At 38.2% G+C, this 26,933-nt stretch overlaps 1 protein-coding gene across 13 annotated transcripts in view; it reads left to right on the plus strand.

The window, feature by feature from the left end:
- EPHA6 (EPH receptor A6) overlaps positions 1-26,933 on the plus strand; it is a 532,004-nt gene that overhangs the window by 441,524 nt on the left and 63,547 nt on the right. For all 13 annotated transcript variants that reach the window (XM_072885203.1, XM_072885210.1, XM_072885220.1 and 10 more), the window contains one exon: positions 15,516-15,577. In XM_072885203.1, the coding sequence (XP_072741304.1) occupies positions 15,516-15,577 (62 nt within the window). The remainder of the gene's footprint in view (positions 1-15,515; positions 15,578-26,933) is intronic.

Consider the following 26,933-nt stretch of genomic DNA (forward strand, 5'->3'; position numbering starts at 1 on the left):
GAATGAGAACACCATGCCAGGTGAACGGGCTGCTATCAGATACTGGGCTGAAACACGAAAGAAGGACAAGTTAAAGGCATCCTTTCCCAGAAAGGCTATATGTGCTATCCATTCTCTTCTGGAGCCATTAAACACCATCTTCCACCAAAGCTAATAAATGAAGAATAAATACATGTATCTTAATTATAGTTAAAACTGAATCAAAGTTCAGTTCTGTTCCTTTTCAAACTACATATTTCTATGTAAAATTAATCTGTACATGGGCTAATGTCACACTTTTATCCTTTCAGGACATCCTACCTGTAATGTTACTTACAGTTTTTCTTAAAGAGGAAAAATCTCTTATGGTAAAAGTAGGGAGAAAATTGAAAACTCACATAATGTTATTGATTTGCTATACAAAAGAAACTGTTCTACTTCTCTATGCCCCATTTTTTCTATTGCTATAATTATAGGCCTCATTTATACAGGATGATTCTTACTTTTTTTGAAGTGCTATTATTTCTTTGTTTACTTTCTTTCTTTGAATAGAAGCTTCTCAGCAACTTCAATGTCTTTTCTTATGACTGTTTGGGTGTCTTTTGTCCACAGTTTGTAAAATACTTTCTATGTTTTTTTCTTCTTGGGATATCTCAGAGTGTTTAATAGCCCTTAGGCTAATTTGGCAGTTAGCATCACAATGAGATTGGTATCTGTAACCAAACAACTGTGGAAGAGGAAATACTCCAGGCCCCATAAAATTGTCTGTTTTGAACATAGAGTTATGTATAGCGTATCACTGGTTCTATTAGATTACAAATGGCTTAACTGCACTCGTGAACTGGCTTCTCACCTACATACCTACCTACAAGTTTATTTTATAAGGTACTCAGGACTGTTGTTTTCTGAGTGCTTGTAAAGCTTTGTATCACATTTTTTGGACTTAAATCATAACTCTTAAATGTGGTTTGTTTAATACAACTTGTTCATAATTTCTTGCTACTAAATGTCTTTTACTAAGAATTCTGAGTCAACCTGATGAAATATTCAAAACAGGGAAATGGAAATGCAGCTACATGATGTGCAACATATACCCTAGCAAGGTAATGGAAATAAATGTTATTGTTTGATCATGTCAACAACAACAACAAAAAAGAGCCAAGCAGCAACCCTACAGAAAGGGAGAGACTGCCCATCTTCTGGAAAGTGAGGATTGTCAGGTAGTTGAAAGCTAGTGAAGACCTGTGATAAATCCAATGGACAAGATGTGTGCCTTTGCGAAAGAGTGCACGTGGCGTCCAGGTGGCATGAAATGCCACAGTACAAGTCAGAAATTGCTGTTAACAAATGTAGCCTAACAATCTTATCTGTAGTGCTGCTATTTAACTCTTCCTTTTTTACTTTATCATATTTGTATTTACATTAAGCACAATCTTAATTCTGAATTGCCTCTCTTTGTTACAGAGATGACCAGAGGATGCCATTTCCATTTTATGATAACTTTCTAAATTGCTAAAACCAGCTTTGCTGTACACGTGAGCAAAAAACCCACACATTTACTGCATTTTTTGCCAAAAAAAAAAAAAAAAGTGTTGAAGGGAGTACTGATCTGCGATGTGAGAGACCCAGAACTGAATCTCTTACTGTGCATGATTCAGTGGAAAATATAAATTCATCCTTGAATCCTTAAATCACTTTAGTACAAACAGAGAAGGGACGTACCCTTTGTTTCTTTGTATCAAAAAACCCTGCACTAAACACCTGACCTTTCTTCTGAGTATTGCTTTACCGAGAAACAAAGACACCCAAGGCAACAGTGCTCCAAGAAGGTATTTAAGCAGTGATATCTGCGTTATCATGGCAGCTTCTGACTGTTAGAACAGCAATAGGCAGGCAAAATCAACTGCCCATTGCAGTCTTGATGCTGTCTCCGAGGCTTACCCTCTCTCATTAAAAGTGAGAGGATTGCTGCTTGTGTACAGGTACTGGAGGAAAGCGTGCTCGATTGCTGCCTTTGATAGCACAGTGACCCCACCTCCATTATCTGAGATGCTGGCCTCATATTGGACTGTAGCTTTCATAAGCCTAATAGAAGTACTTAACAGTTAATAACTTTGCTGAATTAGAACCTAATTGCTTCACATATAGCTTATGTGTAAGATTTCAGTGAATTTAACTACATGGAAGGCTTAAAATGCCTGCATTATTCTGCTGTTAGGGTCACTGGGAACAAAGATAATGAGATGGTTTTTATTTACCAAAACCTTTAACTCAAGCTAAGTGGCAGATTTACTTCAAAATAGTCAGAAAATTTATTCCTTGCTAAAAACAAAATGCTTTTACATCTTTTTTCTACAAAATTCCCCACAGATGTTTTAAGCAAAACACAGAACTAAACTGGAAAGCCTGCTATAAATAAGTATCTGGAAAACAGCTTGGCAGGGCAATGTAGCTGTTGGTTTCATTTTTTCCCTTTCTACTTTTTACTCAATAGTTGGGGGGAGTGTATTTCTTTTACTATTGCACTGAGACCTGATGTTCAGTTTTGTGTAATTTCATGTCTGCTTTTGCACTGCGCAGAGGTTCACTTATGTAAAAGGTATCCTCAGTTAGCCAACTTAAAGATTAATTTATGCTGCTGCCATGGGGTGTTACATCTTTCTGCATAAATGGATTGCCTCAAATGTAGGTGTTTTTTAAGCCTAGATGTAACTATGCTAATGCAATAGTGCTTATATTTGATATAAGCACACATCAAAAGTCTGTCACTGCTATACAGCCATTTCAGAAGCAAAGCTTTCAGCAGGCCTCCAAATATCTATCCTAGATTTTTGCAAAAACAAGCCCATTTTCAGACAATAGCTTCCTTTTGATTTAGCTATGATTTGTGTCACAGATTACTTAGTTTCTAGTTATCCCACCTGTTAGCAGTACAAATTCACATGACTTAGTTGATGTAGGTCTATAATGACAGATGGATTCACATAAGAAATAAGTACTTTTTCTCTAATGATAGCTTTGCATATATTAAATAGAATTCTTAAACCACTTAGCAGTTTATACTCCTCATCATACTTACACTGGCACGAGCTGTGGAAGCTTACCCCTTCCTTCATACTTACACATACACACACTCAAACATACACATATATATGTCTGTTCTGAAAAACCAAATAATTAAATTGCCAGTGCTGCATCTATTTCTTCAAATTCCAGCTCTTCCAAACTAAGTACAGTGTTGTTTGCTCCATTTTGGGGCAATTCTTAGCTTACTACTCTTGCTGTGTGTTGGCAGCTCTTGATTTTCAGTCACGTGTAAAGGGTTTGTTATGTAAATGCATACCCATATTGCCTGGCAGAAGTTACTGATAGAAAAAGTTATGGTATGCTGCTGTCTTTGAAGAGTGTCAGACAGATTGTTAAGCTTGCTGAGTTGGAAAGGAAGGGAGGGAAAGCAAATACCTTTCCTACTGTGTCTTTCAAGCTAAACTCCTTTCCCGAGTTTTTCTGTTGACAAGAACAACTAGAGATGGGTGTCAGGCTATGAGAAACTATGGAAAAGTTCCTGTTAAGCAGACCTCCCAGACCCTCTTCATATTGTTCAGCATTCAAACTACATTAGCAGGAGAGGGGGAAAAAAACATCAAAATGATTCTTTCCATACACCTTTCTATGAACATCAGTGCTGTGATTTGCTTGTGAATCCTCTGATCTCCCCACGTAGTCAGCAGCTGGATCATTGCCCCCTATTTCATTCACAGGGCACTTCTCTGAAGCTTCTTTGAAAGTATCTTGATGTGACCTTTTTAATTAAGTATGAGCATCAGTTACTTCCTACCACTTATTTTGCAAGGGTTAACTATCCAGCTCTTTCACATTTTAGGAAAATGGAAGCAAAGAAATTAGGCTTGATAAAACAATCCACCCCCTGTGAACCTCAAAAAATATATTATATGCAAGAAATGAGGATGCACTTACTTTCCAGAAACTTAGAAGTGATACAGGACAGTTTGCTCACTGCTGTCTTGGACTACGTGATGACAGGACTCTTCCTCCACATAAAGTACATTATACAGAGGATATCCCTTTTCAGTGTTTTTCTGCCTGGTTGTCTATGACTGTTTTCTAACATACATTGTAATGTTCACTTTTATTACAGAGAGCTTCTCAAAAAACTCAGACATAACTGTAGAATACTAAACCAGATGATTATCAGTTTTCTTTTCCCCAAAATTAATATTTTATTACAATTTCCAAGTGCACCTGAGTGAGCCCATTATTCTTGATATTGTATAAACTGACAATTGAAAGCAAATTGTATTGACAGACACTTATTGAACAAAATTACTCAACAAGAACCGTCAAGGAGCAATTGTTCATAGTGAAACTCAACTATAATTATGGTACTCCGATAATGAGAAAAGTAACTTCTATTTTTTTTTTTCAGTTAATGCATTTTTCCCTACTCTGGATTCCACCACCTAAACTGCTGTATTTTTTGTTAAATGAAAATTGCTAATCCTTTCTCGATGACTAACAAATTGATTCTTTTATTGCATATGCATTTTCTAGGATATCTGAGACAAATGGCTCTTCCAGTTTATTCTTTCCAGCCTCAGTGCTATTACACTGGCATGTCTAGCCTATAAACCCTACAACTAATATATAATGGCATGTATTTTCTGAGGATAGCAGTTAAAATGTATATGGACTTTTCCATTAGGCAGGCAGGAAGTACTTCAGAACCAAAATATGGATGAGCAGTAAGTAACATGAATAGTGAGATAAACTTTTTTTTTTGCTGGTCCATTAGGGTTTAGCTTGAACCGTAGAACTGGGATTAAGCTCTGAGTGTAGGACATGGTAAAAGGAGGTCTTCATTCTCTACCCTTGCTAAACAGATCATTTCATGCTCAGATGGTCGTCATAAACAATTCCAAACATTTTAGCCCTGATGTTCAGAAACATTTATTTGCACATGTGGTCATTTTTACATAATATATACTACTATTGCATATTTTTAAAAATCTAACTACAGAAAATGCGGTAATTTATTGTAGCAAGTGTGTGAATTGAAGCAAGTTGCTCTTCATTACTAACAGGAGCAGAGAGGAAGAGGAGAGCTGGAGGAGCCTGATGGATACACACAGAAATGTATTTGTAAATAAGCTACACACAGTTATTCTTTGTTTCAAGAAGAAAGGAAAAAAAAAAATCTGAACTCCCTTTTTAGCCTAGCAGTAAAGCATTGGATGTGAAAGCAGATTCAGAATTGTTTGATGTTTTGTGAGGTGGGAGACAGAGGGAATAGTTAACTTGAATAATGTTTAGGGTTTTTTTGGTCTGTTTTAGGTAGGAAGCCAGAGTACCTTTACCAAATTCAACTTGCTGAAGTACCATTCCCAGGCCCAAATACTGTGTATGGGAAATAATCTGCCTAACTCCAGATTTTACACACTGGTATTTAACAAGCCTGTTTAGGTGCCTTATACAGTTGGTGAAGACTAGACAATTCTGGACTGACTCATATGACCTGTTTGTGATGCATAGTTATGAAAATTTGACTCCTTCCCTTGAAATGCCTTTTTCTTTCTCAGAAAAAAATCTAGATATTGCTAGCTAGCTATTGCTAGCTATTGCTTCATGTTCTGAAGGTACAAAACCTCAAAGAGAAATAAGAAAAAAACCCATGAGATTGCAAATATGTCACAGTGTTAGGTCCAGTGCATCATTTATTTGTTGGAGCCCTGAGTCATGATGTTTTGTTTTCTTAATTTTGGATTTAGCAACTCACACATGTTACAACTGAAGCTTCCTTTGTGGATTTCAGAAACTTGAGGAGTATTGATATGTGGCCTCCACTGCTTCTTGAAATGAGAAATTATGCCTTTCTTTCTCATGTGTAGAAAGCAGCAAGATACTCATAAACAATGAAGGAGGAGGTGGTAGCTCATTAGTTTTGTATAGCTCAGAAGTTTAAAGTTTATGTAGACCAAAGCAAAATAGGAGCAAAACATGTGTGCTCAAATAGTAAATGAATATAAAGGATATTCTAAAGTGCAAGACATGCAGAATCTTATAAAGATCACAATCAGGCATAGTAATGAATAATCGAAAAATGCCCTGACATTTCAGAATAGGATTAAAATAATACATTAACCATGTCATTATACTTATGAAAGCACAAAAGCATGTTTTACTGTAACCTTATGTATGCAATTTTTTATTTTGCTCATTTTCAAGTTTCTGTTGTAGCTTACAGCTTCTAAATATAAAGTACCTGTGATAATGGGTAAATTCACAATAGAGATTAAATAAACTTTGTTTCTTATGTTCCATAAGTACCTGTTATGTATCATGGCATACTGAATATTGAAGTGCAGAAGCCCCTGATACAGAGACTTAATTTTGTTTAAATTCCTTTACATGCTCTGGGGTCAATAGGGCAAGTGATCCTTGATGCAGTCAGACTCTGTGGACTAATTTTGAACCAAAGAACATCCCTTGCTCTTTCCAGAAGAGGATGTCGAGTGGTATGAACATTGAAAATGTTAAGGGTAACTTAAGGGTGAAATGTTATTAGATTAAATGAAATATACTGAAATTCGGTTATTAAAAAAGTGAGGTGAATTGTTTTGGTTAATCTAACTGGGCAAAAGTATCTCTTAAACTGAATCTGAACAGAATCTGTTATTTATTACAGATTTTTTTGTTGTTGTTCTTTGCCTCAGTGCTAAAGTGAAAGTGCTGGAATTTTTAGGGTTCTAAGTCAAATTTCAAGCAATATAAATCTTATGCCAGAATCAGTTCTATTAAAAACTTACTCCCCCCCCCCCCCGAACATAATTAAATTAAAACTGAGCAGCCAAATTTTTTGTGGCTGGTCATTAACAAATTACCTATTCTTGCAAATAAACTAGTCTACATTCTCCCTCCTACTTAATACGCTGATAAAGACTGCCTTTATTGATGGGATTTCTTGGGTTAAAATGGGGCAATATAACCTAGTATTTGAGATAGGATGGTAAAAAATGCAATCCTTGAGCTCTGTTCATTGTTGTGACTTGTGATTTTGTCATCTCTTAAAACCTCTTTCAAGTCAGTATAAGGTGGTCCTTATAAGGCATGGAGATGACAGAATGGTTCCAGGGTACGTGACCAAGATTTTGATGCAAACATCAGCTGTTGTAATGACCTGTGGAAGTTCTTGGGCAACTGCTATAATTCACATTATTTTTTAAGGTACATCAGTTTATCCCAAGGGCCCAGGCTGGCACACTGCCCTCGCAGGATCAGGGGAACGTGAAGACAATGCAAAGCCTCTTTGTGCACACTTTCTGCAGATACAGTGGTTCCCACAGCTTTTTCTTGCAGGCTGAGGACTTGGTTTTTGTGATACCCAGCCAAGTCACTTCACCTCATCTTCTCTTTTCACCATACATAGCATGGATTTATCTGTTTATAGATTAGTATTTGAAAAATAGTGTAAGACTCTCAAATGAGATGCATTAGATGTTCTTAGAATAGTTCATGCAGCTGCTTTCAGAGCTGGTCTACAAAGGCATGAGCTCTTGTTCCCCCCCATATGAGTATATCTGAATTCTAATAAGCCATCTCACCCTAATGATGAAGGTGTTTCTTTTTTATTTCTGCTTATAATATTCATGTAAACATAAGCAGCAGGAATAAAACAGGAATTTTTTCATCCATACTGTATTTGTAATGCTAATAAATATGTAGAAAGAGATAATACAGATAACCAACCCAACACATGGAAACTCAAAGAAATGCAAATTTTTTTAAAAGATATATGGCTGGAAAGTATAAATGCAGAAAATATCAGCATTTTGGCCAGTTATTGTATTTCTATGGTATCATTTTCACCACTATTTCTCCCTCACCTACCCAACCCAACCTAGTGACAAACAACTATTTGTTCTGCTTTTACCCTCTATTGCACTCCATTTGCTTCTCTTATGGAACGACAAGAATAAGAAAACAAATAATGGAAAAGGTGCAACTGCTTTCTCGTTACAGTTCCACTTTTCTTTCCTCAAAACCTTCCAGAATATCTTTTGTAGGCACACTGGAGGATTGATGTGGATTAGGGGCTGCAGAAGCGGCATGCCGGAGACTGCTAAAAGTTCTGTTGTCCAAAGCACGCTCTCCCTTTGCCATATGAAAAGCAGGAGAACTGTTTGCAGTGCTTGTTGTTGCAGGAGGGCTAGGCCAGAGGATTTGAGAAGGTATTTTAGAAGTACACATACAGACTTTTCCTGGCTTCCAAATTATACCAACAGGCATAAATTCTTGCCAGTGGGTTCCCAGGTAGTGAGTGTAAAAGTATTCAATATAAAATTATAGATAAACAGTTCAGAGAACAATATTTTCAGATTGTGTTGATGATACACTAAATCTTCTTCAGCTAGTAGTGACAGCTATATGGCCCTAGTTTGCTAAATAATAGACAGTAACTTATGCTCATTCATGTATTTTGTATTTTTATCAATTGATTTTGCAAAGGTATCTTCCCTTGACTAAACTAACTTAACTAATGCAAAGTGTTGTATAGATACAGGAAAATAGAAGGAGCACTAACAGCAAGATAAGTAGGCTATATCTGTGTGATTTCCTGTAACAGCAGGATGTATCTATGTTAGTGCTATCCTGTTTGCAAACTCTAGCTTCTGAAGTCTCAAGAAGGGGGTTGGAACTGCAACTTCTATTTTTTGAGGCTTCTTGGAACACAGGTCTTAGTGTGAGACCTTCTGTAATGTAAGTCAGTAATGCAAGTGGGATGGCTTGCAGCAAAATTCCCATTGGGTTCACGTGCATTGATTTTGGCTAACAATGCAAAACCCAGCAGAATTTTTTTTCAATTGCCTTTTGCGTAATCATTCATTTTCTTTCTTTTTTCCTCCATTGGTTTTCTGTTATGGAAAAATATTTTTTTTTTTCATTATTTGCTGAAATCAGTTCTCCTCCGATGCATACAACTGCATCATTATTAGTAGCCGGAGTGAAGAAGCTGCAGTGCTACAGCAAGTGGTTCTCCTATTTGAAGCAATATGTAAGGAACAGACCTAGTGTGAGATCTAGGACGGCCTTCTGAGCCCTGGGCATTTCAGTGAGGGACAGACTTCAGTGCGCTGAAGTTTGCACACTATTGGAGTGCTGAAAAGCCCAGCGCTACCTGAGGGAGTGCCTGTACATTTTGCTCTTAGTCTTATCTCTTTAGCTTTAGCAGGAGCTAAGTTAGTGGGGAACCAAAAGCAGAACACGGCTTTGGAGTGAAAAAATGCCTGATACGGAGGTGACTTCTGAGAGGCTACCTGGACACACGAATTCTGACCTAAAGAAGTGATGGAGCAATATTTTCTTATATGAACTAGGGAGCAGATTCAAAGCCTTTGCTGATTTGAGTGGAAGAATAAATATCCTCTGTTGATGTTAACAGATCTATTCCCATGATGGGTATTGAAGATTTCATTATAAGTAAAGACTGTAGAAATGAGCATGTACTAAATGTATTCTTTTTGGAGGATTAATCTTACATACAAAATTCATTAAAGTGGGCTTTGCTGCATTATTTAAAATGACAACAGGAGACAACAAGCTGAATATTTTGTCATTGATATGACACTTCAAATCCTCCTTATTCATCACTCTACCACTCAATTAAATTACACAGTATCAAAATCTTGTGTTGTGGAAAAAAATTAGAAAGAGAACTAAAAATATATGCGATGTGAGTTTTAAGTATGACTGGTATTTTACATTATTCTGGAATGTACAGCTTTTTTTCTTTTTTGCATTTCTGCTTATTAAAGAAAATGTCAAGCAGATTGTTCAATAGAAAATACAAAATTATAACATATTCTGAGGTGGCAGCACATCAATACAGAAAGTTTGTCATTTATGCTGGTTTTATTTGAATGGCATTACAGTACAGCTGGGTAGGAAAAAACTTCCTCAGGGAAAAAAAACCCCCCTTCTCAAAACCAGTGAGCCCCTTGTCACAAGGCAGTATTTGCATCAAATCAGTGAATAATCCCCGCACGTTTTACAGGTTCATCTAAGTTCTGAGTGATGAAATTCATGTCCTTTCCCTGGATCATGCAAAGCACTGATACTGCTCTTGCATGTTTGATCTGGTTTTCTGAGATGCTGGGAGTCTGAAATGGATCTGCCAGAGCCAGAGTTACTCCATGTGCATTGTGCAAGGAGGGGAAGCTGCTTTAGCCAATAACCCAGACACGTGTCTGGTGTTGGGGGAGAGTGAGGTGGGAATATTTATAGCTTCACAGAAATTATGAAAACAGTGAATGTGGCTATGGTATCAATATATGTCATGTATAAATACAATTTCATATTGTTATCTTAAGTATATAGTAAAATGATAAATTTGTTACACATTTCCAAATGCTAAATGTGATATATGTAGTGTGTAAAATTCATATTTAGGTTTAAAACCTATTGCCTCAGAACACTACTTCTATAATTCTTCTACTTTAAAAGTCTATTTTCTTGCCATACTCCCTACTCCAGGACTGCTCGGTATCTAAAGCTGCTGCAAGAATGGTTTGTTTGGCTGATTTGATCATTGAATCTGTCTTCAAACCTTTTTATATTTTGTCCACCCCCAATTCAAACATGGAGTTGTGTGCTCTCCTCCAGCAGTATCTGCAGTTCTTAGTTCCTGCTCTTGACCTCTGTCTTTTATGCCAAGTCCTCAGCCGAAGCTGACACCTTTTTCAGTGTCCTTTTTCCGTGCCTTCTCTTATGTGGACCTTGACTGTAAAATTCACTCGGTTCTTCTTCAGATACTTTTCTAGTGCCTATGCCTGGATCTGTGTGAAAACACTCACCTGAATTAGTCAAGTCTTTAAACTAGAGTTTGGGTGTCCAGCTATCTGGTGAGGTGCACCCATGCCATCGTCTGTCACAGGAGTGCCTTTTGGCGTGTGCTCTCTTGCCTGTACAGAGTTCCCTGGGGCTACGTGTGAGCTCTCAGGGGTGCTCATGAGGCAGGCTCATGCGGCGCTGGCACAGCTGTCTCTGTGCTGCAGCCTGTGCCATCCTTCTGAGCCCTGAGCGCTTTCCTGACTCCCATCTGTATCACCTCCCACTGCTGTTTATCCTTAAACTTGTTTCTTCAAGTAAAGGTGTCCATGTTTCATATGTGTAAGCAATCAAAAATACGGGAAAATAATTCAATGCCTTCCAGAATCGCATTAGGCTACCCCATGATAAAATAATCAAAGATTGCTTCTCTCTCTCCGAGACTTCTCTGCCACCCCTCCTTTTTTCATTCCTGTCCTTGTTTTGAGGATGAAGAATTCATGTTTCTTAGTACCATGAGAGCAACATGGATTTTCATAATCTAAGTAATAGTCTTTTTTCTTTTTCTTTTTCTTTTTTTGTCTAGAGGCAAACATTATGCTAGTTTAAAAATTTCCCAGTATTATTTTTCAAAGTCAATTTTGTAGTCCTCTTTAAAGCAAAAGCAGTATTCTGTGTTTGTACAGGGTTCAGCACAGACCTTAATCTTTTCTGGACTCAAATAGTACCACAGTATAAAGGATAACATCTGCTCTTTGCAGCTAAAAAGGAAACTAACATTAACTAAAGCCATCCATAGCCTTTTGTCTTACCAAGAACTTTGTTCTATACAAGCCCTGGGTTGGCTGCCACCCTCTGACCCTTTGGAGATTAGACATCCCAGACTGCACTCTGTTACATGTAGGGTATCAGAAGTAGAGCTGTGCCTTCAGAGTTTGCTTCCCAGATCTGGAACTGATGGAGTGCAACAGCTATACACAGCAGGATCTGTGTTTTTCACAGGGGAAAGCCCAGTGTCTCCCTCTGCCTGCCCTTGGGACTGGTGACTCAGTCTCTGGACTGAGATGTCCAATGTTGGATTCTCCCAGTGGATGTGCCGGAGTCAGCTGCTCAGCCAGCTTCTCCAGAGCCAACTGCTAGTCCCATTCCTTCAACCATTTGCAAACTGGAGAGTCTGTTCCTGCAGTGCAACCACATGGTGGAATCACTTCAGTGCCTCTACAGGATACTGAGCTAGGGAAGAAAATACAAGATTGTGTATTGGTAACCAAGCACAGCCTGGTTGGGTATACTATACTGACTAGATGGAGAGGGCCACTTGATTTTCTGAACCTGTTTTTCCTACCACACCTTTGAAATCAAGATGCATCCTACCTTACGTTTCCTGACACTTGATGTACTTACATTTGTAAAATGTTTAGAGATTCTTGTATGAAATTTGTAAACCTATAAAATTATTGCAAAATAATGGCTTGCTGGGAATAGAACCTGTGTGTTACCACTTTGATGATAAATATACCCACTGGAATCGGCTGTGTAGCAGAGTTTTTTACTATATCTTCACGCAACCGAAACAATAGCCGAGACATTTTTGATCTACAGGTACTCCAAAGACAAATACTATGCTGACTAAAAGTCTCACTGTATTGCCTGTCACAGTCCAGCTTGGAATACATAAATATCCTCAGTGAAACATTAAACTTGCATCCAAAACAGGATGGCTTTTATCAAGTGCTGGCACAGTAAAACAAGATTATTTGAGAAGTTAGCATTAGGGTCCAGATTTAAGATTTTTGTTTAAGATAATCAAGCGATGGAGCAAGGTTCATTTTTGTGGTGTCTTGACACAAGCTTGCATCAAGTTCTTTCGAGATTTAGGTAGAATGGAGAGGGATACAGACTGAGTCTGTGGGAAGGTATCAGCCTAAGTGACTAAATTTATTGTTCACCAAAATTCCTGAATACTTAATGATATGCTGATCTTCCAATATACAGCGACCTGTTTGAAGACAAATGCTACTTATTTGGATGTATTTACCAGATCATGCCATTCCTGTGCTATCATGTGGAAGAGCTGGTTTTGTGTTAAGGCATATCATTTCAAGTGATTAAAGGAACGCATCGAGCAGTCTAAAAACTCATAAACATTATCCAGTGAAAAATACTGAAATCTCTTTTTTAAATCCACAGATAAATGCATATAAATACGTTTCATAGTTACTTTAGCCTAGAAGTTCATACTGTTGGTCTGAGCAAAATGAAGTGCAGTTTGTTGGGAGTTTTTGGAAGGGGGAACATTTTGTGAAAGAATGTAGAAGAATTAAGAGTTGCTTTTACAAAATAAGTGTGAAAATAATTTGTGTTGAAGGATATGAATCAAAGGAGTATAAAAGATGTAATGAGAGCCTGTGAACCTCTAGAGAACCTTACAAAATAGCTTCCAGAAAGCATAGGGCACTGAAGGATTACTAACAGGAAACTAGGGGCACTGTTTTGAAGCTCAATACCTCCATTTGTCATTCCCTTCAAAGGCAAATCTTCCACAAAGGTGTTTTAGTTGTTGATTTACCCAAAAAGAGAAATTTCTGGGTAACTTATGCCTGACCAAATATACCATCTGAAAGCCAGCTTTACATCCCTATTTACTGCGAGATGCTGTTGTCTGCAACAATTTAGAAATTACTACTTGCTTGAGAGAGTTCTGCATATAATAAGATCCTCTAGCATCAGGCCGCTCTTTGTTTACTTCTCTAGATTATAGAATATTCCTTTCACATGGAGATGTCAGCCCCTTGACAGTAAGCAAATGGTAAAGGAATCTAGGTCATTCATGTGCTTGAAACTAAAAAGACTAGGCTATACAACTAGTCATCAGTAGCAAGCTGAAGTAAAGAAAACATTAATTTTTAAAATGCTGTGATCTCTAAGAGCTTAAAAGTGATGTCTCGTTTAAGCTTATAATGCAAAACCAGGGTATAACCAATGGATGCAGATTAATATAAATTGATTTGGTGGCAGATGCACATTTGCAGCTGAGACTAAACATTCAATTAAAAAAAAGAAGCTAGTAATTCTTCACACTTCAGAAAGGCTATCCAAAAAGACTATTAAGGCATCTGAGAATTTTCACACAGAAAAAAATGTACTACTGTGCCAACATTATGAAGCACTGTTTTATTCACTGAGGACCTAAACATGAGGGTGACTACAGAAAGAACCCCACATTTTATTAGAAGAAATGAGAGAATATTGTGAGGAAGTCCAGAAAGGCTGGACTAAAGTATGTGAATGAGCATCACCAGGGTACCTGGAACTCCAGGTTGACATGCTGGGAAGGAACAGAGAAACAGCTCATTCACTTTTTTAAATTCAAGGTCAGCTGTAGCAGCTCAGGAGAAATACCTGGCTGTGGCTTATTGCATATTGTGGACAGTTTAATAAACACTTCCACTGTTAACCAAACTGAACAGAAAGTTAGCACGTACAGAAACGGACAATTGTGCTGGAACGATCATAATGCCCTTCTCTGCTTTCTCAGCCTGAACACTGTGTTTGTTTCCCATTCCCTCATCCAAATAAAACACAAAAGTAACTTGAGAGGCAGAGGAAAAAAAAGTCGTGAAAGAGGCTTCCTTTCGATTTGAAAAATGTTGGAACAGCTACTGTTGTATTGAGAAAGTGAAATGGGCGGACTCGTGGCGTCACCACTTGGCACACCCCGGTTTCACACGAACCCTGAAAGAGACGGGTATTCTCAGGGAAAGAAAAGTTTGCTGTTTGAAGACTTTTTACCTCCTTCCCAATCTTACCAATATACTTATTCATTACATTAGTGGAATGGAGCCACTGTATGTATTCCATACATATTGGAATGGCTCCTTTGTAATATCAACAGTTCTAAAAACTTCTTGCTGCGTAGCCTGATTAGCATGCTAGTTGGGCCTCTCCTGTCAAGCGCTTCTAGAGTGGTAGGTTATTCCTGGGTGTCAGCAGTGGAATGGTATTTAGCTAAGTATCCAGTTTAAAAGTTTATCTTCAGATTTGGATATTCTTTTAAGAACTAAATGTAACATGTTATTCTACTTCAATTTGGATATGATCCCACCCTGGAACCATACAGGAAAGCTGTCCTAGTTGAGCAAAACTTTGATTTCAATAACATTGTTTATATGTTATGTATGTACAAACATATGAATTCAGAGTTTTTCTGGATTATACACACCCAATATACACACCCAATCCAGGAGAGCTTTTTTTGTGACATCCCCTTCTATCTGTCTCTGTATGCCACTAAATCACTGAGATATTTTTCTTTGAGAGGAAAATAATGGCACTGACTTTGTAATTTCTTGGACGTGGCTTATGAATATTTTTTTTGCCTTAAATATATTCCAAAATGTTACACAGCAAGTGTTGCTATTTGGAAATAGCAGGCTCTTCTTTGATCCTTTTTAAGGGGAGAATACACTGGAGCAAACAATGCACATTCAGCTAATCCAGTACCAAAAAAAAAAAAAAAAAAAAGAAAATAATTCTTAGAGAATAACACAGGAAATTGTGTCTGTGATATAAATGAGGATTTTGAAAATGGGTAACATATTTAACTACTGTGAATAATCTATGCATAACAGTTGGAATTATAAAAGCCCCATAATATGTCTATAATCCTAATGTGTTTCTTTGCTGTTTTGCAGGCAGACCAGTAATGATTGTAGTTGAATACATGGAGAACGGATCCCTTGACTCCTTTCTGCGGGTGAGGTGCCATTTTTCTGATGACATGTGAATAAGACGCCATTCTAGGTTAAGATTTTAAATCATTTATCATAAATTAATTTCTACATAATGTTATTCATGGATTTTTAGTGAAGAATAGAAGCATTTTCCCCAGGGTACATTTCTAAGGTACAGTGATACATTAGAGCATAGCTGGAAAAAAAGAAGATTTAAACTTAAGAATATAATTATTTCTTCTACAAAAGTAGTTCCCATATTTAGCAAAATGTATTTCAAATAGTGGTTTTTGTGAAGGAAAAGATAAATTGAAGCACAAATGCCTACCCTTATGGAAGCGGTTCATTTTTCTCAATCACCTTCAAAAATACTTTGTTATGATTTTTTTTGGTTGATGAAGTGTAGAATAGACTCAGTAATGGATTTATAATTATTTATGGTTACTTGCATTTAACAAATTGAATTAGAAAACAGTTCATGGGTGAAATGTCCTGGCATTAATTAACCCCCTAAGGTCACTAACAGACATTAAAGAAGGGCTACAGAAAGCATGAATAATATGTTGGCACAACTGTATTTAATTTTTCTTAGAAAAGTAGAAGGAAAGGATAACCCCTTAAGCTAAACTTATCCTAAAATGGTCTTTTTGTTAACAGAACCCCTGGAAATGCTCCGGAGGCCCACTGACATAAGACCCTGTATGAATAATTTGATTGTCAAGTATTTCAAATTTGTCTTAAAAAGCAAATGTCAATCCTTACTAGCCCGCTGCCTTGCCATTGCCATCTTACCATCGTGGTAAAGCTGGGGTTGTAGGCAAAGTCGGGGCAGGGGATCGGGGGACTAGGATTTTGTGAACTTGTTTGAAAGGGTATCCCAAGTGCAAAGGAGAGGTGTTCAACAAGGAGCAGTGAAAATATTTGCAGGGAAATCTAGATGATGATGATCAAGGATGCTATGGTGGCAGGAAGAAGGAACTGCTAAAAGAAAAGGTGAATAAGGAGTAGGGAAAGAACAGCCAACACTTTAGAAAGACGACTAAATCAGTGAAAGGGAGAGGAAGACATACAGAGAGCACTTGTTTGACAGCAGGTCGAGAAAAGAGGTAGCCTCAAGAGGACAAGAGCATCTGGAACAGAGGATACTACCCTGAGAACACATCAGAGCCATTATCTTAGATATTTCTAGACATTGTTTCTCCCTTCCTTTTGCTTTTGATTATTCCATTGTATTTTTTCTCTAGCTTTTCCTGCTGTCCTCTTCATCGACTCTCCCAAATAATTTTTTATTTTCTTTTGTCAAGACACATGACAACATCTGCTATGTTGTCAGAAACACACCAGCACCACAGTTTCTGGTGAGAATTTGCTGATCTCTCAAAATCAAGTTATTTTTCTGGAGAGAGTTTGATATCATCAAGTTCTTCTTAGAAACTGGGTAGGTTTTAAAAATGACCCCCCTTGCCTCTCTGGCTCATCTCTCTATCCATCTGTAGCAGGCAGACTGCCGCTGATGTGAGTACCTGGGGATTTCTTGCTCTGTAATTTTTCAGCAGTGCCCCAGGAAGACTTGCCTGAAAACTCTGCTCTGTGCGTGTGCATGGGTGTGCGTGGGTGTGTGCAGAATTTCGTAGAAGAGAATAAAACCAAATACTGAAATAATTCATGAGAATTACCTTTCTCTGAGTTGCTCTGGTATGATATCTATATTCCAATTATTCGTCACATGCATTTATTTATCAGAATAGTTACTACTTATTAGGATACTTTAATAGAAACTGACATCAGCAAAATTATGATGTTATTGTGAAGCAATACTTCTCACGTTGCATCGGATATATTTGTAGGCAAAACTGCTGGGGGGAAATGTGAGCTAATAATTTCTGCAGCTGGTTTCCATGTATATTATTTTACAGTTTCAATTCACACTTCAGATATGGTTTATTCTTCTAAAATGCTTTTAAAAGGACTAATATTCAGCATCCCAAAGCACTGTAGACATATCATCAGCATTTCTGTTAATAATTAGCAGAGCAAATGGCTGCAAAGTAACCTATTTAAAAAGAAATCCAGCTGCTTCATTAATAATAGTTGTTTCCTGCCGATATAAGTCTACACTTTTAAAAGCTTTTGTGAAGATACAAAGAAGCAGAGAGGGTTTATCTTTAGCAATCCTAATGAAAGGTGTTCAGTGAATATAACAATTCTTATGTGGTGAGATTTGGAAGGGCTTATAAGATAGTCTATCTTTCTTATTATTTAAAAGAATCACTTGTTACAGTGCAAAGAGTTTTTACAGAGAGGGGGGAGAACTCCATTTCTCACCATAAAATATATTTCCCTTCACACCACAACCTGCAAAAATTAACCAGCACATCCCTCCAACCTGTCCTTCTCCAAAAGCCTGCAAAAATGGGTCAGTCTTACAATTTCAAAGTGAAACTCTGTGATGAACCATGTGAGAGTATTCCAGAAGAAAGACTGCTCATGGAAGACATTTGCCATCAGCCTCCTCACGGCCTTGATGGGATGTTAGCTTTCATGCCAGTATGAATTGTGCAAGGAATCATAAGCTCCAAGTAAAATTCCCCTTCACCCCTAAACCCTGAAGTCTTAATAGCCTTTACTTCCTTGCTTTACAGATAGGGAAATAAAGCACTGAGATGTTAAGTGATCTGCACAGTATTGTGCACAAAGTGCATAGCAGAGAGCAGAAATGAAATCAGTTCCCCTGAATTCCAGGCCAGCAGCTCACACTCATCCTTCATCTTATTTAGTGCTGTATTTTGGTTGCAGTTACGTGGCCAAGTCCCCAAACCAGTGGCTTACTTTCTGCTATTTGTATGAAGTAAACAGCAAGCTCAGCTAGATTGTATCTTCCCCACCCTACAAAATATCCTATACGCTGGCTGCTGACTTTTAGCTTTTGGGGAAAAAATTTGGCATGCACTTGCAATATGAAGATGCTTCAGATATATTCTTAGTGGAAAAGCATCAGATAATTAGAACCAATTCTGTAAGATGATGGTAATTAATTACAGCAATTGTGCGCCACCAGACATCCTAAATTGCTGGCGACACTTGACACTAAATTTTCCTCTGAAATCCTGCATTATTTTGGCAATTATATAAAACTCATTTCCATCAGATGAAACTCAGTTATCTTTTTTTCTCATAGAATATTGATGCATATAAGTTAATCATCCCACAAAGGCATACCTGAAATTTGTTGTCAAGGAAATGCTCATTTAACCAGAAATAAGGTATATGTGACTTCACTTCTGGTAACACTTGGAGAGATTTTGCTGAAAAAGGATGTGAGCTTCCAGCTTAGTATTTCCTCAGGGGCTAGAGGCTCTTCTTTCAGTATTACTCCAGCAGCTGCCAGATAGGACTAATCTGTGCTTGGAAGGAAAGTGGCTAATGCTTCAGCTTGGGAATTGAAGAGAATCAGGTACAATTTCCTATTACCAACTTCACACACAGACTTTGGATAGGACACATTGTCTTTATGTTCTAGTCACCTGCCTCTGTAATGGAGATCTTAGCAATCACTTATTCTGCAAACATATGAGGAAAATAAATAAACACACGAAGAGTTGAAAGGGCGGCTACCTGTATTGATAGAAAGATGTACTCAGTAATTAGATGGGATAGTTGCGGTCAGATATGTTTGCTCAGGTTTGTTGATACAGAGTATAGGAGATGATACAAGAAAGACAACCAAGAGAGACACATAATAGAAAATAAAAAAAGCCTAAAAAACACAAAATCTTTTTAACAAGCAGTTTGCCACTGCTGTGGGTTTGAGATGCCTGTTCTCTGAGCATAGCCATGACCAAGTAAACCACATGGGTATTGAATCACTGCTTGGTGATCTTGCAGTCTTCATACATGACATAAATGCAATCCTATTTTGCTGAGGGAAAATGGAGATGAGTGCCACACTGCACCCAAGCCCATGCAGCAGTTCAGAGGGTGATACAGTAATATAACCCAGGTTTGAATCCCAGTTTCACTCCTTAGCTGTTTGTGCTGGACACCACAACATTTCCCTCAGTCTTGCCTGTCAGATGATTGCAGTAATTCCCATAAAAGTCCTTTGCCCCAAGGTTGGTCCTTTCACCCTGATATACCCTCCCTGGCTCAGCTCACTCTCTAAGTAGATGCCTCACAGACTTATGGAGCTATTAAGAGTTAAATCTCATCTACTGTTTTCACAGCTCCATCTAAAGGGTCATTCCTGGCTAAAGTAATTGGATTTAGCATCACATAGACAGGAACGGGGTGATTAGGAGGCTAGGTAGCTTGTGTGTTTGGGAGACTATTGCTTCTTGGGTTCAGTTGCACAGAATGCTACCTGGAGATCATCTGCTGGCTGTGGTCTGCGTTCACCCTCCTTGTGCATCGTTCGTTACGGGCATGGATTTAAGCTACAGAAAAGGAACACAGAAGTTAACTTTTGGGGATGTTTGTTTGTGGTTGGCTACCTAGAGTCATGTACAATGAACCAAAAAACTAGCACCAGAGTACTTTAACTTCTTTCAGTATTTTGCTGCAGCTGCAGACTACCAGACTACTGTCAGTGTTTTGTTCCTGCTCGGTGTCCCAGGTGTGCTAACCAATAGTCGGCGCAGTGAGGCAAGAACCAGGGACACAGCAATATTAACCAGATGAGAACTCATGGTATTGCGGCACGTTCTGCAGCAGGCCTGATACTAAAATAATCTATCAATCAGCTGTATCCACTGCACTCTGGTTTTGCTCACCCTTCTTTATTAGGAAGGGAATGTGCACTCTCCAGGGATCAATGTGGGAAAGAGAGCTCCTCAGGGTTTGCAGCGTTTTCCCTTAACTGTACCCTGAAGAGACAGATTTTTAGGTTTGAAAGATGCTCCAGTCTTGCCCAGTTTTGTGAATCTCTGAGCTGTAGGAGGAAGGGATTCATCTACCTAGGGTAATCACAGGGTCATCTTGCTTTCTTCAGTTACTATTTGCAATAGTAATGCTCCTCTTCCTACCTAAAAACATGTGACTGATACATTTCCTTTCACTTCAGAGAATTAAAATACTTGTAAAAAAAGGTTAGATTTATTTACAGGCATGCACAGTAGGTAAAAATGCTGTAAAATATATTCTGTTCTTCCAAAGAAAATATGTTCTAAAGATTCTAGAAAAAATATGCTTAACTGCCTTAGAGCACTAACTGTAGCAGACTGTACAGCAAATGAAACCCTGGAATTCATCACCAAATTTTAATCCCTTGAGGCATGTCTAGCAGAGGCTAACATAAGTGTAAAAATGTGTGGAAAAAATGTTACTAGAAGGAGAAAATATTATGATATATTGCTCTTTGATGCAGTAATTGTTATGAAGTTATTCTCAGAGCAGCTTTGCTATCAGGCTCACCCTTTTTTCAACTAGAGTTTAGATGCTGAGGTAGACATCTTCATTTAGTGAGTTTGGGACAAAGGGAGAAAAGAGAAAAATGAAGACTTGTAGAAAGTTCTACAAAACAATGTCGTAAAGTATATGTTGTATATCCATCTAACATGGCCACACTAGACAGAGTCAGCTTTGGGGAAAAGGGGCCAGGTGGTCTTTCCTAAGTTTAATGGTTCCCGTTATTATTTATCTGCATCCAGAGAGGCAACAACATTAGAGCTCATAACTAATACTTCTTCTTTTGCTTTCACATGCAGCATTCATGTGCACTTTTATTTATTGGAGGCAGGTTCCTTTCCTGGTAGGATAAAGGTAGCATTTTGCTTTCAAAAATGACTCTGTAAAGAAGAAAACCTGCACTGGAGACTGTTGATACCAACATTTTTTTCTGAACCAAAAAACTAATTCAGCAATTAGAAACTGAGTTTGAATTAATCCAATGATAACTTAATAGTGAAAATGTAAGCAGCATGTATATACGTGAGCTAAGATTACACTGCGAAGCTGTCGCTGATGCTACAGAACCAACATTTGTTCTCAAGCAATGTTTTACCCTGCTAAAAAGAAGTAAAAACAGTATTTCTGATACTGCTGTGAGAAGTTCATTTAGAAATGCTGGGTATTTTTAATCACTGTAGATATTCTTCCTGATGAGCAACAGGAAATTTATTACAAACTGTCTTGTATTTGAAGAAAAAAAGAATTTGGTAGGTAATGTGGATACTTTCAGTGGGCTCTTTATCTTTGCGAATTTGTGGCGAATACCTAAGAAACCAGGGGATCAGAACAGAGCCAATGTCATCCACATCTTTAAAAAGAAGGGAAAAGAGAAGCCAAGAAATTACAGGCCAGTCAGCTTAATGTCAACTGCTGTAACATTTCTGGAACAAATTATCAAAAAAGTATTTATGAGCACCTTAAAGATAACAGCGAGATAAGTATGAGCCAACATGGATTTGTCAAGAACAAATTATGTCAGTCTGGTTTCCTTTTGTAACAGGGCGCAGGCTTTGTGGGTATGGGAGAAGCAGTTGATATCGTAAATCTTGACTTTAGTAAGGCTTTAAAACTCTCTCACATGAGATTGTTATGAGCAGCTAGAGAAATATGTTCTTCATGAAATTTCTGTTGGTGGACATGGTACTGGCTACCTACTGTATGGAGAGAACAGACTTTGGATGGAAAGATACATGAAGTAGGGTTGTTCTGCAGTCTGTGTTTCCCCACATTTTCATTAACCTTCTGGATCCTGAGACTGCAACTAAACTTATGAAATTTTCAGGCAATGCAAAGCCGAGTAGGAACACAGGCAGACAGCAGGACAGAGCTAGAATTTAAAATCATCACAACAAATTTAAGAAATAATTTATTAACTAATTAGTTTTAAAAACTAATTAGAAATAAGTAAGGACAAGGGCACGATACTCCACTGAGGCTGGAATAATCAGCTATAGAGTCAGGAACACAGAATAACTGTTCAGAAAGAAGTCTGCTGGAAGAAATTACTCTAGAGGTTGCAGTAGGTCAGAGGTGTCACGTTGCTGCGAAAATGGCAAATACCACAATGGAATCTAGAAACAGGAGTATCCCCTGCAAGGTCTGTGAAGTAACTTTTCTGCTCTGCTTCACATTGGCGAGGCCTCAGGGTACTTTGTCTTGTTTGGACCTTAATGCTTCAGGAACTGTGTGGAGGAGGTCAGCAGAGTCCACAACAAAATCAAAAAGAATAGTTGCCAAGCAAATGAGATCTGTGGACTGAACCTGTGTTAAGCCCAAAGAAAAGGGCAAGAGAGATATTTAGCCTTCATGGGCATAAAAAGCAGTTGCAAAGAGGAATGGAAATCTGTGCCAATCAAACTGCCATGCTCAAGGGAGGCATCTTATTTAAGTGGACGTCTTAAATAAGATGTGGTATTAGAGTGGGTAGGGTAAGAAATATTGGCCCTAATGGTCTTTAAGTGCAGGTTAGAAAAGCATGTCAGGAACGACACAGGGTGAGGAGATGATCTGATCCCCCCTCAAAGTCCCTTCCAGCTCTGTGATTCTGTGACAGCTCTATTCCAGTGCACCAAAGTGGGCAGGGACACCTGGTTATTCCAGGACATCCCTTTCTTGTTGCTGTAGCTGAATAAGGAAAACAGGGTCACAGGTTGCAAGGCTACTGCTACTGTTCTGTCCAGATTTGAGGGCGGCTATTGCATCCTGAAATATGCTTTGGAAGGGCTGCATCTTGCAACATTTTTTAAATAATAAAAAGATTTCCCATATTTTTAATGTTGAAGAGGCACTTAGATTCTTGCGTAGGATCACTCAGTAGCATTTAAAATGAAGTAAAGTAATTTCAGTTTTTTAGGTATTACATTTAATGAAATTAGGTATTTCTAATTGTATGGAACCCTGTTAACAGTTGATTAAAGAAGAAATTGACAGCTGACCTTACTCAGTACTAGTAATATAAACCTGAGTGTGATCCACATGATATGATCCACATGAGTTATACTTCCAGGGAATACCAAGCTGCAACTTGAAATTTGGAGGATTTATCCTGATAAAGTTCTACCATTTACTTTGCATGGTAGAATAGTAACAATAAATGCATAGCAAAAGCTAGCTCTTTCATATAGTGACCAGTAGGAACTGTCACTGGTGAATATGATCTAAGTTAGACATAGATGCACCATTTTCAATGCTATTCTCCATCTAAAATAAGATCTACATCATCTGCAGTAAAATATTTAGACCTGTAGCAATACCTGTATGCTTCTCAGAATATAAAGGCATAAAAATGCTCTGACCTATAGGGCAAATAAAGAAGTGGGTTTTAGAATAGACAAAAGTCCAGAGACAATATAGAAAAATTCAACCGCCACACCTCCAAAAGTTTATTCAGTAGTAAAATGGAAAAAATCTTCTGAAGAAGAAAAATTCCATGGGCTTGTAGAAAGGCACTGAACTAGTGCACACTGGAGCTGGAAACTAGAGGGTGAAAAGCTATGAGAGAAACTTAGGATATCATTCTTCCTCCCCTAAAGTAACTGACCCTCTTGACTGGCCCATTACACATCAGTGCTATTGAAAGGTCTGTAACAGGAGGAGAATACTTCATGTACATAAGATTTTCAAAGGCAAGCTGTAGCTGAATGAAAAAACAACATTTTTTCAGGGCATTTGCAGGGCTGCATAAATGCAATGGCAACTACTCAGATACTGCATCTATACTCAGCTGATTTAGCAAAGCCATTAAAGCCTGATTAAAATTTGATAGGATGATGGGATAAATGTGGTAAGTCCACTGGGGTCTGAATTGCTGCCAGTATTGATTAACACCCTTAACACCCCAGTGGGAATCCTATCAAAAGCATAGTTCAAATCTAAGCCATGGGAATCAGAATAAAGCCCTGGATAACAACCGCCATATCATTCAGCTGAGTGGTTTATGTCCCTATATGACAAGCGAATGAAGTGAGATAATGGAAAGGTGCCAAAGGATTGGTCTGACTCACAGATGTACGTGGGGATTTGCAAATGCTGAAAATAGGAGGCCAGATTCATACCTGGTATAATTGCACCGACTTACTTAGTGGAATTTTCCAAGGGTTAAATATGGCCCATAGTCTCTGTCCTGATCAGCTTAAATCAGACAAATATTTTGATATATTGGAAGATAACAGTTTATAGATTGTAAGGGAATACAGCTGGCATGGAAACTGATGCAGAAGTGATTACAGAGAGGCTTGAGAGAGAGAAGATTGTTTTGCTGACAGGAAAAATGTCATTGTTCCAACTGCAAGGCTGGCAATGAAATGATATCAAACCAAGCATGAGAAGGGACAGAGGAGAACAGATGCAGAAGAGGATTCAGAGAAATATACAGAGGGAGAAGGAGGACAGAATAAAATTGCAACTGGTATGTTAGCAAGTCTGTCATTCCTTTAAAGGTGGAGATAAGAAGCTTGAACTTTCTGTGTCAAGGCAGAAGCCCAAAGAAATTTGAAAGGAGGAGGGAGAGAATGGCAAAAGCATGAGATTGTTTTTAACTCAGGCACTTCTGCTATACTGGTAAGGCAAATACTGAGATTTCAAAAGAGCAGAAAAAGGTTATGTTTTATGAAAAATCAGTCAAGCATGGTCTAGATTTGAAAGAGCACAAATTAAAAAAGGAAGGAATTAATGCTTGTGATCCAAGGGGACAAAAGGTTAAGGGAGGTGTTGCAGATGATTCTGCGGTTTGTTGAAAGAAAGGAGCTGTTAATGATGATAAGGAGGAGGTAAAATCTAGAGGTTTGGGGGGTTAGTTTTGTTTGATGCTTTGTTGTGGGGGTGATGAGGGCTTGGTTGGTTGTTCTGCAAAAGTAAGTCATAGGTGCTTTGTTCCAAACCCTAATTCCACTGTTAGCTAAAAAGAGTTATCCATACAGGGTAAGTGTGAAGAGTATTAACTGTTTGCAACCAGCTTAACAAATTTTGAGTCAATTGAACACTTAGAATTATTAAATAAAAAACAAAACCCAAATCCTGTGTGGCTTCATGACATAAAATATTGGATAGGGTTCATGTCCTTTATTGGAAGAGGCTTAAAGTATTTAAGAATATTCTCTTTTGTCTCTCTTTGCTTAATTGCTAGATGGAAAGTTTTTATGTAAAATATCTGTCACTGGCGTGTTTTGGACTCTGAGAGGTTGCCCTTATTCTTGCGGTAGGGGCCTGTGATAGGGAATGTGATAGGCCCATAACAGGGGATGGCCTTTTGTCGAATGTCAGGTTATCACTCTTGTGTCTTGACTAGCTAGATATCCTGACTAGCTAGATATAGGCCCCAAATTATTGAATCGTGATGGAAATGCTGAAATACTTTGCTGATCAGGGATAAAGTTAAGCATATCCATACAGTTCAGCCTATTGCTTTGCTGAATCTAATGAATTTACTGAACTTACTGTAAATTTCTTCCCTACAAAAATCATCTTGCTTAAATGTATGAGCCAAGCAATAGAAATGTCCTGAATGCTGATCAGGACACTGCTACTTGTCTGTAGCCCAATGCTGAAGGTGTTGAAAGAGAAAATGGAAAGTTAACTTGCTTGCAGGGAAGAGTTGTTTGTTTTTGTTTGGCTGTTCCTGCTAACATAAAAGCCTGGCTCACTGAATAATCCATGAGAAGCTAAATGTCTGCCAGCTGAGGTCACAAAAATACTGCTGTAAATGGTAGATAGGGCAGACCTAAACCAGGCAAAAAGCCCATAATCAGATTTCTGTACAGGTACTCACTTGGTCCCTACTGCCACATAATTCGGGAGTCTTCTGATTTAGGAGGTGCAGAACTTTGTGGATGGGAAACTGAGGCCCGCCAACAGTGACCAGATGGACAAGCGTGGTTAACAACATAACTCTGATTTACGTGTTCAATAGATTTCAGCAGGACTTAAGCAGCTTAATGCATTCATGGGTCTGGGCTTAACGGGCCTAGTCAGCCAGGAAGACTTTGGAAAAGCTACACATGGCCCCTGAATTTGCGCCCAAATCTCCTTTTTAATCTACTGTTCAGAGATTATATGGTGTTAGGTGCAGAACAGACATGAGGTAAAGCCCCAAACTTTTTCCAGGTTTGGGTTTGTTTAAACAAAAAACCCAAAAGTGAGCTAACAGCAGTACTTTGTGCAGACAATCAAGGCTGAGGCAATAAAATGAGGGCTTTTTGTTTCCTGAGGCCATGGAATAAGAGATGAAGAGAGGATTTTTCTGTGTTGTCATTCTTCTATTAAAAAATAGTGTTTGGGGAAAGTGTTCTTAGTAACTGAGGATAAAAGACATTAAATGCTGTCAGTAGAAAGGTTGTGGAGAGTGTGAAAATGTGGAAGAAAAGGGGATAAGCTGCACAGTGAGAGATGGGATAGCTTGCACTGCTGAGCAAGTTAAATACTTGAAAAAAACAAGCT

Source organism: Ciconia boyciana, chromosome 1, assembly GCF_034638445.1.
Source record: "Ciconia boyciana chromosome 1, ASM3463844v1, whole genome shotgun sequence".
NCBI lineage: Eukaryota > Metazoa > Chordata > Aves > Ciconiiformes > Ciconiidae > Ciconia > Ciconia boyciana.